The following is a 16847-nucleotide window of genomic DNA, read 5'->3' as shown; positions in this document are numbered from 1 at the left end:
GCCTGGCGGTACCGGTGCCGTATATAAGTAGCCATGTGGCATCCACTCAGACATCTCTCTCCTCCATGGAGGTCACCCAGGAGCCGGCGTCCGTCTCCGTGCCTTCATCTGCACCGGCATCGACGCAGTGGTCTCACCAGCCACTGGGCCTGGGTGCCGCAAACGCCGGCCACAACTCAACTGGCACTGGGCTTGAGCACCCCGGTACCACAGCCATCGGCGGCATCTCAACTGGCACCGAGACTGAGCACCTCGGTACCGCAGCTGCTGGTGACTCAACCGGTACCGGGCCTAGGCACCCCGGTGCCGCAGCTGCTAGCGACTCAACCGGCACCGGGCCTGGGCAACCCGGTGCCGCAGCTGCTGGCGACTCAACCGGCACCAGGCCTGGACACCCCTGTGCTACAACTGGCGACGTCGCAATCGGACCGAGCCTGAGCACCCTGGTGCTGCAACTGGGTGCCATAGAATCCTCGGCACTGGGTCTGGGTCCCCCGGTGCTGCAACCATCAGCAAGCCTCCCGGCACCGGGCATGGTTCCCCCGGTCCCACAGATAGTGCGGCCCCGACGTACTCATGCTGGTAAGCCCGAGTCCATGGCAAGGTTTGCACCGCATTCTTCCTCGGCTCCACCCTGGCCGGAGTCCGATTATTCCTCGGACTCGGATGCTGTCTCCGTCCGATCGGGCTCTTCGGGAGCATCCTCGGCCCGCAGGTCCAGGTCCAGACATAGGAGGGACCACACTCAACAAACGTGGCCTCCGCACCCGCAGTGGCCTTTCTGGACCCCCTGGGCCTACCATCAGTGGCAAGGTCAGCTGCCTCCTTCTCTGGAGTTGGGGACTTCAGGGCACCGCTCCCAACCATCGGCATGCCTGTCCCGGGCCCCCCCCTCCCCTCTTCGGGCGCCGCAACCTGATCCAGCGGCACCGCAATCTCCTGCTCCGGAGGTGGACCCATTGGGAGCGCAAGTTGCCCAGATGGCACCGCAGTTGGCGACAACCGTTCCTGTGCCAGTTCAGGAGTCCTCATCGTCGTCGTCTCCGGACGAGGCACTAGCAGACCCTGCATCGAGTTTGCCGTCAATGGATGCCCGCACGCACCAGGATCTCCTCCGCCGCATGGCTTCCAACCTGGCCGTTCCGGTGGAACCTGTCATCGAGGACACGGATCCAATGGTGGACATCCTCACGGAAGATGCGCCTACGCGATTGGCCTTACCGCTTAACAAAACGGTGTCAAAGATTACTAATGCCCTGTGGCAAACGCCGGCAACCTTGACCCCTACCTTAAAAGGGGTCGAGAGGCGTTATTACGTCCCGCACTCGGGGCATGATTACCCATCCCCGGTTCCTTGTTCGTGCAGGCCGCGGCCCAAAAGGAAAGACTCCCTCAGCCTGGTCCTTCTCCAAAGGCGAGGGAGCCTAAGCGGCTGGACCTGTTGGGCCGTAAGGTGTACGCCACAGGGGCGCTACAACTCCGCATCGCGAACCATCAGGCGATGCTAAGTAGGTATGCCTTTAACACCTACCAGGCCGCCAAAAAGTTCCGAGACAGACTCCCTGTGTAGGATCGTCAGGAGTTCGCGGCTATTGCCTTGGAGGGTAAAGTCATCGCGCGAACCGCTCTCCAGGTGGCTCTGGACACTGTGGATTCAGCAGCCCGCACGATGGCGACTGGTGTCGTTATGCGTCAGGGGGCATGGCTCCACGTCTCGGGAATTCCCCCGGATGTGCAGCATACGATACAGGACTTGCCTTTTGAGGGCAAAGCTCTGTTCTCGGAGCACACCGACTCTAGGCTCCATACCCTAAAGGACACAAGGTCCACCTTGAAGTCCTTGGGCATCCACACACCGGCTCCGCAGCGGCGGCAGCTGCCTTATCGGCAGCAGGGGAGGGCACAGCCCCAGGTCCCCCGTGGGGATTACTGGAGGCGCCGCTCCCAGGCCTCTGGTGGAGGTTCCGGGGCAGCCGCGCCCCCTGGGGGGGGTAGGGGTCGACGTCATCGCCCCAGGACTGATACCCAGTGGGGAGGTCCTCACGGTCCTTCCCATCAGGGGAAGCCCCAATTTTGATACCCTGTTCGAGAGTCCCGTACCAATCTCCCACCCTGTCCCCTCGTTTGGGGCCAGGCTATCCCTTTTTGCCCATGCATGGGCCCTAATAACATCGGATGCCTGGGTTCTGAACATAGTAAATGGAGGCTATTCTATCCCTTTCCTAGGCCCACCGCCCTCAATACCCCCCTAACCGGCCTTAGTAAGGGACACCCCTCACGAAGACATCCTGTGTCAGGAGGTGTCTGTGCTCCTTGAAAAAGGAGCAATAGAGGAGATTCCTCTGCATCTGCAAGGAAGGGGTTTTTACTCCCGTTATTTTGTTGTCCCCAAGCCGAAGGGTCATAAAACACAGGTTCAGAATGGTGACCTTGGCATCGGTCATCCCAGTGCTACAATTAAGAGACTGGTATGTGACTCTCGACCTCAAGGACACATACTTCCACGTGGCGATCAGACCCAGCCACGGGAGGTTCCTCAGGTTTATGGTGGGCCAATACCATTTTCAGTTTATGGTGCTCCCTTTTGTTTTATGTACGGCACCGAGGGTATTCACGAAATGCATGGCGGTGGTTGCCGCATATCTCTGCAAACAAGGGGTGCACGTGTTCTCGTACCTCGACAATTGGCTGATCCGAGTCGCTCGTACGGACAGGTAGAAGCTCACATGGCACTCACAAGAGCCCTTTTCCTAAGGTTAGGACTCATGATAAATGTCGAGAAGTCATCCCGGACTCCCTCCCAACAGATAGAAATCGTGGGAGCCCTCCTCGATTCGAGGGTGGCAAGGGTGTTCCTGCCCAAGAGCAGGTTCCTCTCCATAGTGGAGCTGATCTCGGGGTTAACTTGGTCCCCTATCACGACTCCTCGGGTCTGCTCCAGGCTCCTGGGCCATATGGCGGCGTGTACGTACACAGTCCGCCTTGCCAGATTGAGGATGAGACCCCTGCAGGCGTGGTTGGCGAGGGCCTTCAGCCAATCCAGGGGTCTTTGGGACTCGATAATTACGGTGCCCACAGAAATTCTGGACTCCCTCCTATGGTGGACCCAGGAAACTGTGGTACGCAGTAGGGTTCCCGGAGAGGAGTACACCCATCCTCGGCTCCTATTCCAACTATTCTTGACTACCTTTTCCAGCTTCGGTCTAGTGGCCTATCTTTTTATTCTATCAAAGTCCATGTGGCATCTCTCTCCGCCTTCCACATTGGTATGGCAGGAGTCTCCCTTTTTTCCAACCCGGTGGTTAAAAGGTTTCTTACTGGCCTGGAAAAGCTGTACCCCTCGGTGAGGGCCTCGCTTCCCGCCTGGGACCTTAACGTGGTCCTCCACAGGCTTATGCTACCTCCCTTTGAACTGCTGGCCACGTGTTCCCTGCTGCACCTTTCATTGAAGGTTGCTTTCATCGTGGCCATTACATCGGCTCGAAGGGTGTCGGAACTAAGGGCGCTAACTGTAGACCCGCCCTACCTTGTTTTTTCTCATAACAGTGTAAGGCTACAGCCTCATCCAGCCTTCCTCCCGAAGGTGGTATCACCATTCCACCTGTCCCAGGAGATTTCTCTCCCGTTTTTTTCCCCCAAACCTCACACCTCCTCTAAGGAGCGGGTGCTGCACTCCCTGGACGCCAAGCGGGCGCTGGCATTCTACATTGATAGGACCAAGCCGTTCTGTAAATCACAACAATTGTTTATTGCATTTGGGGACAGAGTGAAAGGGTCGCCTATTTCGACACAAAGGCTATCAAGATGGGTGGTGCAATGCATCATAGAATGTTATCGACTGGCTGGTAAAACCCCACCCAGGGTGAAGGCACACTCTACCAGGGCGCAGGCGTCCTCGGTGGCCTTTGGTGCCCAGGTACCAATCACAGAAATTTGCAGGGCATCCACTTGGTCTTCCCTTCACACGTTTGCAACACACTATGCGCTACCTCAGCAGGCCAGGGAGGATGCAAGGGTGGGCTCTGCAGTCCTCGAATCTGTGATGTAAATATGTAAATATATATATCCGGTTGTCTTTGTTCTTAATATGTGCCTTATCAGTGTTGGATTGTTCAAATAAATCCATTTATTGTTCACCTTCCTTCATGACTCTGGTGGTATGACTGCTCCGACCCCTCCTCCGTGGGGTTAGCTTGGTAGTCACCTACTTCGAATGGACATGAGCAACCACTCAAAGAAGAAAAGAACGGTTACTTACCTGTAACTGTTGTTCTTCGAGATGTGTTGCTCATGTCCATTCAACTCCCACCCTACCTCCCCTTTGTCGGAGTGTCCGGCAAGAAGGAACTGAGGTGGGGCAGCGCCGGCAAGGGTACTTATGCCCCGCCATGGCGGCGCCATTCCAGGGGGCGCCCTGCCGGCGCTACGGGTACCGCTAGGGAAAATGCTCTGGAAGACGCGGTGCGCACACCTACTTCGAATAGACATGAGCAACACATCTCGAAGAACAACAGTTACAGGTAAGTAACCAGTCTTTTCTTTCCTTCTCTCCTATTTTGAAAATGGAGTGAAACTTGTAAGAAACAAAAATAAGAAAAACTTGCCTGGGTTTGGGATTTGTTATGAATCTGAAATGTATTCATTTGAATATAGGTCAAGTGTTCTGCTAAACTTATACTCAGCTCTGGATTTTCCCACTCCATTTACATGCTATTCCTGCACTTTCCAGGTTACTCTTGAATTGTGAAAAGACTCCGCATTATCTGCAGCATTCTTTACATATCAACCTGAGATTCATTATTGATCTTCTAATAAGTAATTTTCCACACAACTTGAATAAATGTCACGTTGACATGCATAAAAACAGACCTTTATACTAATCCTCATGATGGAATACTGTCTACTTAGAATCTTGTCTAAAAAAACAAACCAACCAACCAACTAACCAACCAACCAACAAACAAAAACCTTACGCACCAAAAAGGAATATTCAACCATGACTTTCAGATACTTTATTGTTATTTAACAGTGCTCCCTGTTTCACAGAAAACACAGAACAGGTTCCTTGTCCAAAATAACTGACAATCGAAGGGCCTGATCTCACAAACACTATAAATGTAAGAATCTAAGGTGGGATATGATAGGTCTATAAAATCATAATTGGTGTGGAAAAAGTGAATAAGGAAAAGTTATTTATTTATTCACACAATATAAAAACTAGGGGTCACTAAATGAAGTTAATAGGCAGCAGGTTTAAAACAAACGGAAGGAAGTTTTTCTTCACTCAGCACACAGTCAGCCTCTGGAACTCCTTGCCAGAGGATGTGGTGAAGCTAGGACTTTAACAGGGTTCAAAAAAGAGCTTGATCAATTCATGGAGGTTAGGTTCATCAATGGCTATTAGCCAGGATGGGTAGAAATGGTGTTCCTCGCCTCTGTTTCTCTGGAGGTGGGTGACAGGGGAGGGATCCCATGAGGATTACTTGTTGTGTCCCCTCCCCCTGGGGCATCTAGTATTGTTCACTGTTGGCAGGCAAGATACTGGGCTGGATGGACCATGGGTCTACCCAGTATGGTTGTTCTTATGTTCTTAATATAATCAAAATAGTTGTCGCTTCACTGTAAGCATTTATGGGAGTAACATTACTCATGTGTGTAACTTTTTGCTGAAAAAGTATTGCTTAGTTTTTCAAAACAATTTAATGTTGCAAAAAGTGGTTTAAGGCCTTATTCATGCGAATACCTATAGTAACTGCATTTTTAAACATTTTTTCCTAAGGTGGTTGTAAATGCCCTAATAGGTGCCATTCCTTCCATTATGAACGTTCTGCTCGTCTGCCTCATTTTTTGGCTCATTTTTAGTATCATGGGAGTGAGCCTGTTTGCAGGGAAATTTGGAAAATGCGTTACCAAAGAAAACCCTGGATTCACTAAAACTATTAAGGATAAAAAGGACTGCGAAAACAAAAATGACACACAACAATTATACTGGATAAATCCTAACGTCAACTTTGATAATGTTGGCTCTGGTTATCTGGCTCTTCTTCAGGTGGTAAGCTCTATTTTGCCTTTCTGGCATGCAGTGAGGTGGAGTGAAGTCAAAGTTTTTCCTGTTGTTTATCCACATCTGCAAGGAGCGGGAAGCTGTATCTTTGCAGAGTCTGCTGTCCCATTCCCATACCATGTTCAGAGTAGACATGTTAAGTAGCAGTTAATTGGCTAATCGAGTAGTCGATGCAATTTCCATCAACTACTTGATTAGTCAATAAGGAAGGGCAGTTTCAGTGGCTCGTGCCAGGTCTCAGCACAATCTGCTGCTGCTGCTCTGCATTATTAAAGGGACAGGGGAGCTGGTCCCGCAGGTCTACCCACCACCAGCTCCCCTGTCCCTTTAATAGTGCAGAGCAGCAGAGGGAATAGAGAGATTGATCAAGTAGTTGATAGGGCTATCCGATAAGCTGCTGCTTGTTGAGTAGTCAACTACTCGGCTACTCGTTCACATCCTTAGTTCAGAGTGGCAACATAGTTCACCCATGCACAGTCACTTATTCCAATGTACACATATATAATGTCTAATGGTACTCTACAAATTGATTAGGTGACCATTTGAAAATCTGCTCCTCTGATTTGCAGCTTTATCCTGTGAAGACGGTACATGTGTTATAATTTCATTAAACTAAAGGCAAAATTCTCTCCTGCACTGAGTAAAGCTCAATGCAGAAATAGGAAGTTGGGGAACGAGCACCAGTAGGCTGGTTCCAATTCCCTGATTCTGGCAATCGACTCCCACTGCAGATAGTAAATGAACCACAAACAACATAAAGTCCTTGCCTTGCATGAAGAATACTGGTGTAGTGGACTGTTGTTGCAACACGCATCCTTCTGGCCCCTGGCATGTTTCCTACAGTGGTAGAGGTGAGAGGGGCCCAGCTCTATCACAAACATGTCAGCAGGGAGAGCCCCTACACAGCAAGGGAGTTCTGTGCTGAGCACTTGTGGGCAGTCAGCCATTCCTTTGCACCATCCAAGAAGCACAAGCATATTGTAAACAAATTTAAAAAATCTCTCCCTAAAAGCTAAATATGATTTTAATATTTTTTTTGTTATTCTAGGCAACATTTAAAGGTTGGACAGACATTATGTATGCAGCCGTAGATTCAAAAGGGGTAGGTCATGAATATTAAAATGTTAGCCCTTATAACAATCTCTCCAATTTTTACTTGTGTTTTGTAATTTACAGATTTATTAGTGTTAATCAATACAATGTATAGGTCAAATCTGTTCATTGTTTTGTAGGTGCTATCTACTCACTGAATTAAAATGGATGACCATCCATTCAAAATAAGTGGTGTATTATTATTGTTGTTGTTATTATTATTATTATTCCACCCAGCATCCAACCAGGATCAAGGCTCCAGTGCATTAGGTGCTTAACAAATGCAGAGTAAGATACAGTCCCTCATCCCTAGGACTTACATTGAACAAGATAACCAGCATGCAGAGGTGAAAGTAAGCCAGGACAGCCCAGTATACCATATTGGCAAGAAAGAGGCTGGCAAGATCCAGTATGCCATGCTAGCTATTGAGAGCTGGTACAACATATTGGGAAGACACTGTAGTGCCCCCAGCCCCTCCACAGAGCTGCCTGTCTTCCATTTCCATGTGTACAGCAACATCTCCTCAGGAGAACAGGGGTGGGGTGAGGAGACTGGGAGCACTATAGCATCTGCTGGAGGTGTTCTGTTCCTTTCTTCCCTGCCTCTCCCAGCAGGGTAAGGAGTAGATCCCCCCAGCATCCCTCAGCCACGTCCTTCAGCAGGGCTGCTGCTGTTCAGATGGAGTAGAGGAAACAGCTCTGTGGAAAGATAGAGAGTAGGCCTGGGGCTTCTGTTCCTTTCCATGGTGGCAGAGGAAGAGTGGGAAAAGCAGCAGAACTGCTGACAGCTCTTCTGACTGCCATACCACTCTTAGCCCCCTGTCTAGAATGGGGAGATGAGGGACAGGGGAAGAGCATGGGGACCCTGGGCTAAGGAAAGGGATGAGTTACATGGGGAAGTCAGGTCACCCCTCTTCGCTAGTATTTCTCCCTCCCCCACCCCCCCATACAAAGAAAAAAATTACTTTAACTCCTGCCAGCATGTCTTCTGAGGAAAGGAATGAGCTCAGACATAACCACGTTAGAAAATTATTTTCTCAGGCTTATTCAAAACTTAGTTGCTTTTGTCCAAAAGTAATGGAATATCACTTTAATCAAGGGGTTAAAATGGAAGAAACATTTAGACCAAGCTTCTCAAAAGAAAAAGCTTAAAGTTACGCTCCTAAATAAGTGATATAATTTTCTAATGTTGAACAATCAACAGTTCCCACTGACCTTGATCAAAGCTCTTGGCTACTTTATGTCTTTGAAAATCATTCCACTAAGGTTTGATTCAAATCTCATGGAAGTCATTAAAGACTCTGGTCAACTTCAGTGGACTTCAATGAACTGGGCATATATTTAGTCATGATGGATAATATTTTAAACAGATGATTAAAAAAGAGAAATATTTTCTTATGTGTTCCTGCATGAAGACAGAATTGTAACTCCTTTTGCTCTCCTTAAAATAATTCTTCCTTCAGTCATTTTTTTTCTTTGTCAGCAGTGTTTGTGGAATGTCCTACAACTTCCTTAGCATAAGTATAAGCAACATCAATATAATTTACAGTAGGGGTGGGCAATCATTTTGGATGGGGGGGCACTATATAAATTTTGGAAGTGGCCACTGGCTGATCTAGAAGTGGCGGGGCCTTGTGCGGAAGGGAAGAGGCCTCAGGCGGAGGGGACGGGGTTGAGAACTACCCTGCTGGCTAGGGTGACCTTGTTTTCTGAACCAGCTGCAGCTAGTAAGAACAGTTTAATTTAAATTATGAAACAGATTAAGCATTTTAACTTTCTCTTGTTAGTTTATCAAACTTCATTTTAAATAAAGTAAAATATTAGTTCAGCACAAAAGGTTTCAGTGTTTTCTTTATTTATGGCAGGGTTCAGGGGCTTCCCATAGACCAGATTTACTTTTCTGGGATTCTGGATTTAGTGGATTTTATGGACTTCCTTAGGCTCCGGGGTAGGGACAAAAATGAGAGGTACAGTGTGTGAGACAGGGCTGCTAGCAAGGATAGCAATAGGGTGCAGGATCTGGGAGGGAACTGGTGTGCAGAAGCAGGTTGGGAATAGGGTGTCCGGCCAGGTGGAGGGAGCAGGAACAAGGGGGGGTGCAGTGAGTGGCCAGGAGAGAGAGTGCAAGAACAAGGGAGGATGTTGGAGCAAGTTGGGGGTCCCAGATCTAGGAGGAAGGGAAGTGAGGGAATTGAGGTGGGAGGGTGTCTGGGTATGATGGGGAACCTTACCTGGTTTCGTGCCACCTTACAGCAACAGCTGCAGCCATGCTGTCCTAGCTGCCTCGGTGGGAGGCCTTGCAGCCACTGTGGCTGCACAGTCCAGGGCCGGAGGCACCTCTGCCACAGACATGTGGCTGTGGGTCAGCACCAGAGGCTGGAGGCACTGCTGCCACAGTTATGCAGCTCAGGGCTGGAGGCACTGCTGCCATGGCCATGCAGCCCTGGGCCAGCCCTAGAGTCTGCATAAGCTGCAGCAGCAGCTACACGGCTCTGGGCCAGCCTCAGAAGCTGGACATGCTGCTACCATGGCCACGTGGCCCCGGGCCAGCCCTAGAGGCAGGAGACACTGCTGCTGCAGTCCGGAGCTGGCCCCAGAGGTGCCGCCACCGTGGCCACAGGTTGCCCTGGAGGCACCATAGCCCAGGGCCAGCTCCAGAGGTGCCACTGCCATGGCCACACAGCTTGGGGCAGACCCTGGAGGAGCCGCTGCTGCAGCCACATGGTCCAGGGCTAGCCCCCTTCCCTCATGGCAGGCATGTCACAGGTTGGGCACGTCCATTAGCGGGCGGGGCCTGGAACTGCCTCACGGGCTGGACCAAAACCCTAGGGAGGCCCGATTTGGCCCGCTGAGAGGCTTTTGCCCACCCCAGATTTACAGTGATCACTTCCATACATGGACAAGGTAGACCTTCACAATTTCAAAGAAAACAAAACAACAGACAGTTGCAATAATACCAGTAAACTATATTGGGCCAAATTCTCTGCCCACTTACTCCATTGGAAATCTGACCACAGGAAATCTGGCATATTTATTTTTAGAAGATATTTTCAAGTTACCAAGAAGGATAATCAAATGCTAAGAGAAACATTGTTTTCAGATAAATTGTCATCCGCATCTGCTATGGTGTCCTTTGATTTAATTTTGTCCAAAAGTCATACTGTAGATTTTCTCTCCCCTCCTCATGTATACTCACTAAAAGCAAGATTTATTGCTGTGCACTATGGACAGTTTTTAACTAAACAACTTTTTTCAGCATTTGTAGTGATGTGGTAAATTTGATACCCAGCAATAAACTGCCTGGGAGGGGGGAGGATATCAATGAACTTATAGGGACCTAATTCTAGGATCAGAGCCATATTATTTTCAGTCGTTTTTTGTCTTTGTTATCATTTTTGCAGAAAGAACAGCAGCCACAGAGGGAACGCAATCCATACATTTATCTCTATTTTGTGTTTTTCATCATCTTTGGATCTTTCTTCACACTGAATCTCTTTGTCGGTGTCATTATTGACAATTTTAACCAACAAAAGAAAAAGATAAGTATATTGGCTTTGTTTCAAGACCCCTAATATATCCCTTGCATGATGTCTTCAGAGTACACTGAAGATCTAAAACTTTGTTTATATGTATTCATGTTTATTACATGGAACAGCATCTGTATTGAATGTAATTGAAGCAGCACTACAAATGAAGTGCATTGCCATTCCTTTCCCATGTTTTCCATTCATATAACCCTTGGTTCCAGGGGCAGCACTTATTCGAGAAGATGTGAAGTCAGCTGTACCATCCCTGGAATGTTACTTCCCTCCCTGGAGCTGACCACTCTAGGACAGGCTCTGAGGAGCAGTTCTGTGATTGGGCAGTGGGCCAAGGCTGGTAGAGAGCACCAAAAGTTGGAGATCAAAGGACAGGGAGTGACTTAATCATTTCCTCGTGTGCCTGAATTTTTAGTAACCTAGTAATTTTTCTGCTTTCTGAGCCAAAGGAGTGCCCCCATAGAACTTTTTAAAATGCATATGGGCCTAATTAGGACAAGTAGGTAAAAGCTAAAAAGGCAGAAAAAGAAATGTTGGCTTCCAATATTTTTGACTCTTTCTCGTCCATAATAATATCATTATCTCCATATACTTAGGTAGACAAGACATCTTTATGACAGAAGAACAGAGAAAATATTATAATGCAATGAAAAAGCTGGGATCCAAGAAACCTCAAAAACCTATACCAAGGCCATTGGTGAGGCCACTAAAGTTCTTCCAACTAAAATATTTCTAAACAGTGAAAAAATATAGCAAAATTAACATAATCAGCCAAAATGTATTAATTATATGTAATATATGCATTATATGCAATGCATTTGTTTCCAGTGATGTTTAGAGAATGTTCATAGATTTATTTCTAGACCATGAAATTGCCACTGAAGAATTATAAAGAATAAATATGCATGAAGTCATTCACAGATATACAATTACATATTTACCCTGGAAGTGATTATCTTTCAGAATGGGAAGGCGCTATATTATTATTTTTTACACTCTTCCTTGCTCTAATATATCTGTCTAGAATGGAATTAAATAACATTGAAATATATAAAAACTGAAAGTAAATATATACACTTGCCAAAACAGGGCCACATTTTCATAACTAATAAATACTCCCTTTTTCTCCTACAGAACAACTATCAAGGTTTTTTTTTTGACATTGTAACAAGCCAAGTCTTTGATGTTATCATCATGGTTCTCATCTGCCTTAACATGATCACTATGATGGTGGAAACTGATGATCAAAGTACTCGGAAGACTAACATTCTTAACAAAATCAACATGTTCTTTGTTGCCATCTTTACTACAGAGTGCATTGTGAAATTGTTGGCCCTAAGACGCTACTACTTTACCAATGGCTGGAACATATTTGATTTAAGTGTGGTCATCATGTCCATTGTTGGTAGGTAAAAATGTACAAACAAGCTCAGTAATAGCCCTCTATATTTTTTTCATATGTTTCCATGACTCCTTGATGTCATTTCCTCCCTGCCCCTTCTCCCCATAGAATCATAGAACACTAGAACTGGAAGGGACCTCAAGAAATCATCAAGTCCAGTCCCCTGCCCTCACGGCAGGACCAAGCACGGTCTAGACCATTCTTGATAGATGTCTATCTAACCTGCTCTTAAATATCTCCAGTGATGGATATGCCACAATCTCCCTAGCAATTTATTCCAGTGTTTAAGCACTCTGACAGTTAGGAACTTTTTCCTAATGTCCAACCTAAGCCTCCTTTGCTGCAGTTCAAGCCCATTGTTTCTTGTCTTATCATCAGAAGCCAAGAACAATTCTCCCCCCTCCTTCCTGTGACACCTCTTTAGATACCAGAAAACCGCTATCATGTCCCCTCTCAGTCTTCTCTTTTCCAAACTAAACAAGCCCAGTTCCATAAGTGTTCCCTCAGAGCTCATGTTTTCTAGACCTTTAATCATTTTTGTTGCTTTTTTGAGCAACACACATAGGGTATGTCTACACTGCCACCCTAGTTCGAACTAGGGTGGCTAATGAAGGCATTCGAACTTGCAAATTAAGCCCAGGATTTAAAGCTCCTAATTCGAACTACCATTAAACCTCCTTGCAGGGGAAATAACGGTAGTTTGAATTAGGAGCTTTAATTCGAACTACCTACTCCGTGCCACGTGTAGCCGCGAGCAGGTAGTTCGAACTACGGGCATTTAAAAATGGCACCCGCCTAGGAACATGCAAATGAAGCCCGGGATATTTAAATCCCAGGCTTCATTTGCAAGTTCAAATGCCTACGTTAGCCACTCTAGTTCAAACTAGGGTGACAGTGTAGACATACCCTCAGCGACTGTGCAAAATTTCCCATATAACATCACGTGCTTGTTACACTTACATGTTTTCCATGTGAAGCAACTGTACAGCTCTTGTGGGCACAACATACATTTCAGTAAAGTTTTTTTTTTTTAAACTTTTAGAGATAAGTAATTAATTTTTTTTTAAATGTGTAAATTTTCCCATCAAAGCTGCCAGTGCTAGATCATCAACACATTAATGTCAGGCATACATCAGTTTTATGAAAAATATAATTCTTTCAGTTAATAATTCAGAAAAATTAGAAATTCTAACTGATTATTCCTTTTTTTAGGTACTGTGCTTTCTGACATTGTTAATGCATTTGAAAATTACTTCTCACCTACACTCTTCAGAGTCATTCGCTTGGCTCAGATTGGACGAATACTAAGACTTGTCCGAGCTGCCAAAGGAATTAGAACACTTCTTTTTGCTTTATTGATGTCTCTTCCTGCTTTGTTCAACATTGGCCTCTTACTTTTTCTGATCATGTTTATTTATGCCATTTTTGGCATGGCTAGGTTTGCTTATATTAAGTGGGAGAGTGGGATTGATGACATGTTCAACTTCCAAACTTTTGCTAACAGCATGCTCTGTCTCTTTCAAATCACAACTTCGGCTGGCTGGGATGGTTTTCTCAATCCTATTTTAAACACTGGACCACCACACTGTGATCCAAACATACATGGTACTGTGGGGGAATGTGGCAAGCCTACTGAGGGTATTATATTCTTTGTAAGTTATGTCATTATATCTTTTCTTATTGTTGTAAACATGTATATAGCTGTTATTTTAGAGAACTTCAATGTTGCCACGGAAGAAAGTACAGATCCTGTAGGTGAGGATGACTTTGATATGTTTTATAAAGTCTGGGAGAAATTTGATCCAGAGGCAACTCAGTTTATTAAGTATTCTGCACTTTCAGACTTTGCAGATGCTCTGGCAGAGCCTTTACGCATAGCAAAACCAAATAAAATTGAGCTCATTGCTATGGACCTTCCTTTGGCCAGTGGAGACAGGATTCACTGTTTTGATATTTTATTTGCTTTTACCAAACGAGTATTAGGAGAATCTGGGGAGATGGACAAACTGAAAGAACAAACAGAAGAAAAGTTTTTGGCTGCCAATCTATCCAAGTTTTTTCATGAACCAATCACAACCACTCTCAGACACAAACAAGAGGAAGTTTCTGCCATTATTATCCAGAGGGCTTATAGAAGTTATTTGATTCAACGGTCCATGAAGCAGGCCTCTCTCTTATACCATCATAGAACTAGTGATGGTGATAGCCTTGAAGATGTTTCACAGAAGGAAGGACTTATTGCATTCATGATGCATGAAAATTATGGGAGGACTCTAGACACGTTTGAAACTGTGTCCTCGACATCTTTCCCTCCATCCTATGGCAGTGTCACTGGGGACACGAATGACAGTCCCCAAGAAGATGGCAGACATGTCTAAATGTAATATACTATTGGTTGTCAGCTGTCTTCAGACAAAGATGAACAATCCATTGTTTAATATTTTGTTATTAATGCTTTAAAACAATCACAGTATATAATGATGTAAATGTAGAACAACGAACACAGTCTTCTTTTTAAACAGCTTCAAAAGAAATGAGGTTGATTCTACCCTTAATTATGGAAGTCCATAAGCTGTAACATTTGTCCTTTCTACCTTCAACTTTATTCAGTGTTTGTATTTAGCTATAACTAGGAAAAATCTGGGTGGCATCACAGCTGTTATATTAGCAGCAGTCCCGAATTAAGGCAGAATTCTTGGTCCAGTCATAGACTTAATTAGAAGAGCACGCTGCTTACTTCTAATAAACATCCATCTACTTAGATTGTTTTGCCTTACTGAAAACCAAGTTCAAGGAGTGTTAGGTAAGTTTCAAGGTATCTGGGAACAAATAGTTATATGGCAAAAGGGTGGGAGAAAATCTAATGGTTTGTGAAGGATTTGAAGAAGGGTGGGGGATGAAATGTATCCTAATTAACACTTTGATTACAAACCTGATAGACTAAGGCTCCCAATCTTTTCAGTTCTGTGATCCACATATCATAGCTATTGCATGACCCATTGATATGTCAAACTGTACTGGAACTCCTCCAATATGATGAATTTAAACACTAGCCGTGCTATGTATATTATTGTAGTCAAGTTACTGCAGTATAATAATGTAATGAATGTAACACTTAACATTACAGAAACAGTAACGAATTAAGTGAGACTTTTTTTACACAAAATTGAACTGTGAACTGAATTGTGAAATTGGCATCTTTTCTTTCTAAAGATCTTCACAACTTTTATGACATCATGATCTCATTAGCCAGGACTTGTCCACAAAGATTCTATCATAAAATCTCGAATATAATGCGCACCGATGTATAATGTGCACTTTGACTTTTGAATTTTATCATAATGAAAAAATCTATACTCCTATATATAATGCTTACTCCGACTTTGCCTATTGTACATGTATTTTATGATACCTGTCATCATAGATACGAAGGCATCATTAAATATAGTCTATTCAATTATAAGTCTATGGTATGCCGGCACGTTGTATTTCCTGCCTTTTTGTATTGCCGGTTGATTGCACGTACGACTATAGAATACGTGGCATTTTGACGCTCTATTACCTTTAAATTCGGTTAATTTTAGTAATGTTTATGACTTATTTTCATAAATGTCAGCAATTAATTGACTATAAAGTATTTCATACAAGAAGTAAGACGTACATTTCATATTATTTATTGTTTTTAAATATTTTAAAGCATTCTAGGAATCTCTGCCATTTCAGTTGATGTTGATTTCATGTTTACTGCCGTCTTAGCGTGGCGCCAGCATAGCGGAGGTTTGTCGTCTTCTGACACGGAACTGCCAAAATAAAACTTTAAACAATAACTCCTATATATAATGCGCACCCTGACTTTGACCCAAAAACTTAGAAAAAAAGTGTGCATTATATTCGAGATTAAACAGTATACCTTGGCCTAGCTTTAGTCTCTTCTACCACGCATGTAAATCCTATTTAATATAAATGGGTTCATATGATTGGTATGAACCATTTTGCTTTTCATTGTCTGATTTGTCTTCTTTTCTGTCACATTGTCAGATATTCAGAGCCATAAGACCACTCCAGTCTCTCTTGACATTTACATTCTATATTTTAAAAATCTGTTGATTTTTATAGTAACTCTGTTTTCAAGATAAGGTAAAAAATTGCAAGATTCCTGTAACTACCAAAGGTTGCTGGTCTAGGGGAAGCACAGCTTTCCTTTCTTCACTGCAGTGATTTCAGACTAAAAAGAAGCTGAGGATGCGATATTAGACTGGGACTCTGATGTGGGTTCAGTTCTGTGCTTGGCTACAGACTTCCCATGTGACCGTGGGCAAATCATGCTTGATTGCAGTGCAGATGTACTGTAATTTCTCTTTCATTCAGTGCTCCCTCTATAAAATGGAAATAATAATACCTCCCTTTCCCCCACTTTTGTCTGTTTAGATAGTGAGCTCTTTGGGCAAGAATTGGCTCTTACTATGCATATGTACAGTGCCTTGCACAATGTGGTCCCAATCTTCCTCAGAGCTTCTAAGTACTATTTGAATACAAAAATAATAAATAATATTTGTAATGCCTTCTCTCTCTCTCTCTTATTCCCTCTGCTTTGCCGGGACTATGTAGTTTCTCAGTTTGGAGCTTTGGGCCCATGCTATTAAATTCTCCCTATACTTTGAAAGTACACACCATGGGCAATATCCCTTATTAAAGCGAATCAGCTTAGTTTTATTGAAGTCTGTGACTGCACTATTGAAATCAGCAAAAC

General features: G+C 44.9%; 1 protein-coding gene across 1 annotated transcript in view; it reads left to right on the top strand.

The window, feature by feature from the left end:
• Positions 1-16626, top strand: part of LOC149525458 (sodium channel protein type 5 subunit alpha-like) — a 51498-nt gene extending 34872 nt beyond the window's left edge. Inside the window, exons 8-13 of the mRNA XM_089776018.1 lie at positions 5780-6052; positions 7113-7166; positions 10558-10699; positions 11292-11392; positions 11830-12100; positions 13310-16626. Of these exons, the coding sequence (XP_089632144.1) occupies positions 5780-6052; positions 7113-7166; positions 10558-10699; positions 11292-11392; positions 11830-12100; positions 13310-14475 (2007 nt within the window). The 3' untranslated portion in view covers positions 14476-16626. The remainder of the gene's footprint in view (positions 1-5779; positions 6053-7112; positions 7167-10557; positions 10700-11291; positions 11393-11829; positions 12101-13309) is intronic.
• The last annotated feature ends 221 nt before the right edge of the window (positions 16627-16847 follow it).

Source organism: Pelodiscus sinensis, chromosome 2, assembly GCF_052426305.1.
Source record: "Pelodiscus sinensis isolate ZL-2025 chromosome 2, ASM5242630v1, whole genome shotgun sequence".
Lineage (NCBI taxonomy): Eukaryota > Metazoa > Chordata > Testudines > Trionychidae > Pelodiscus > Pelodiscus sinensis.
This window is presented reverse-complemented; position numbering and strand designations above follow the sequence as displayed.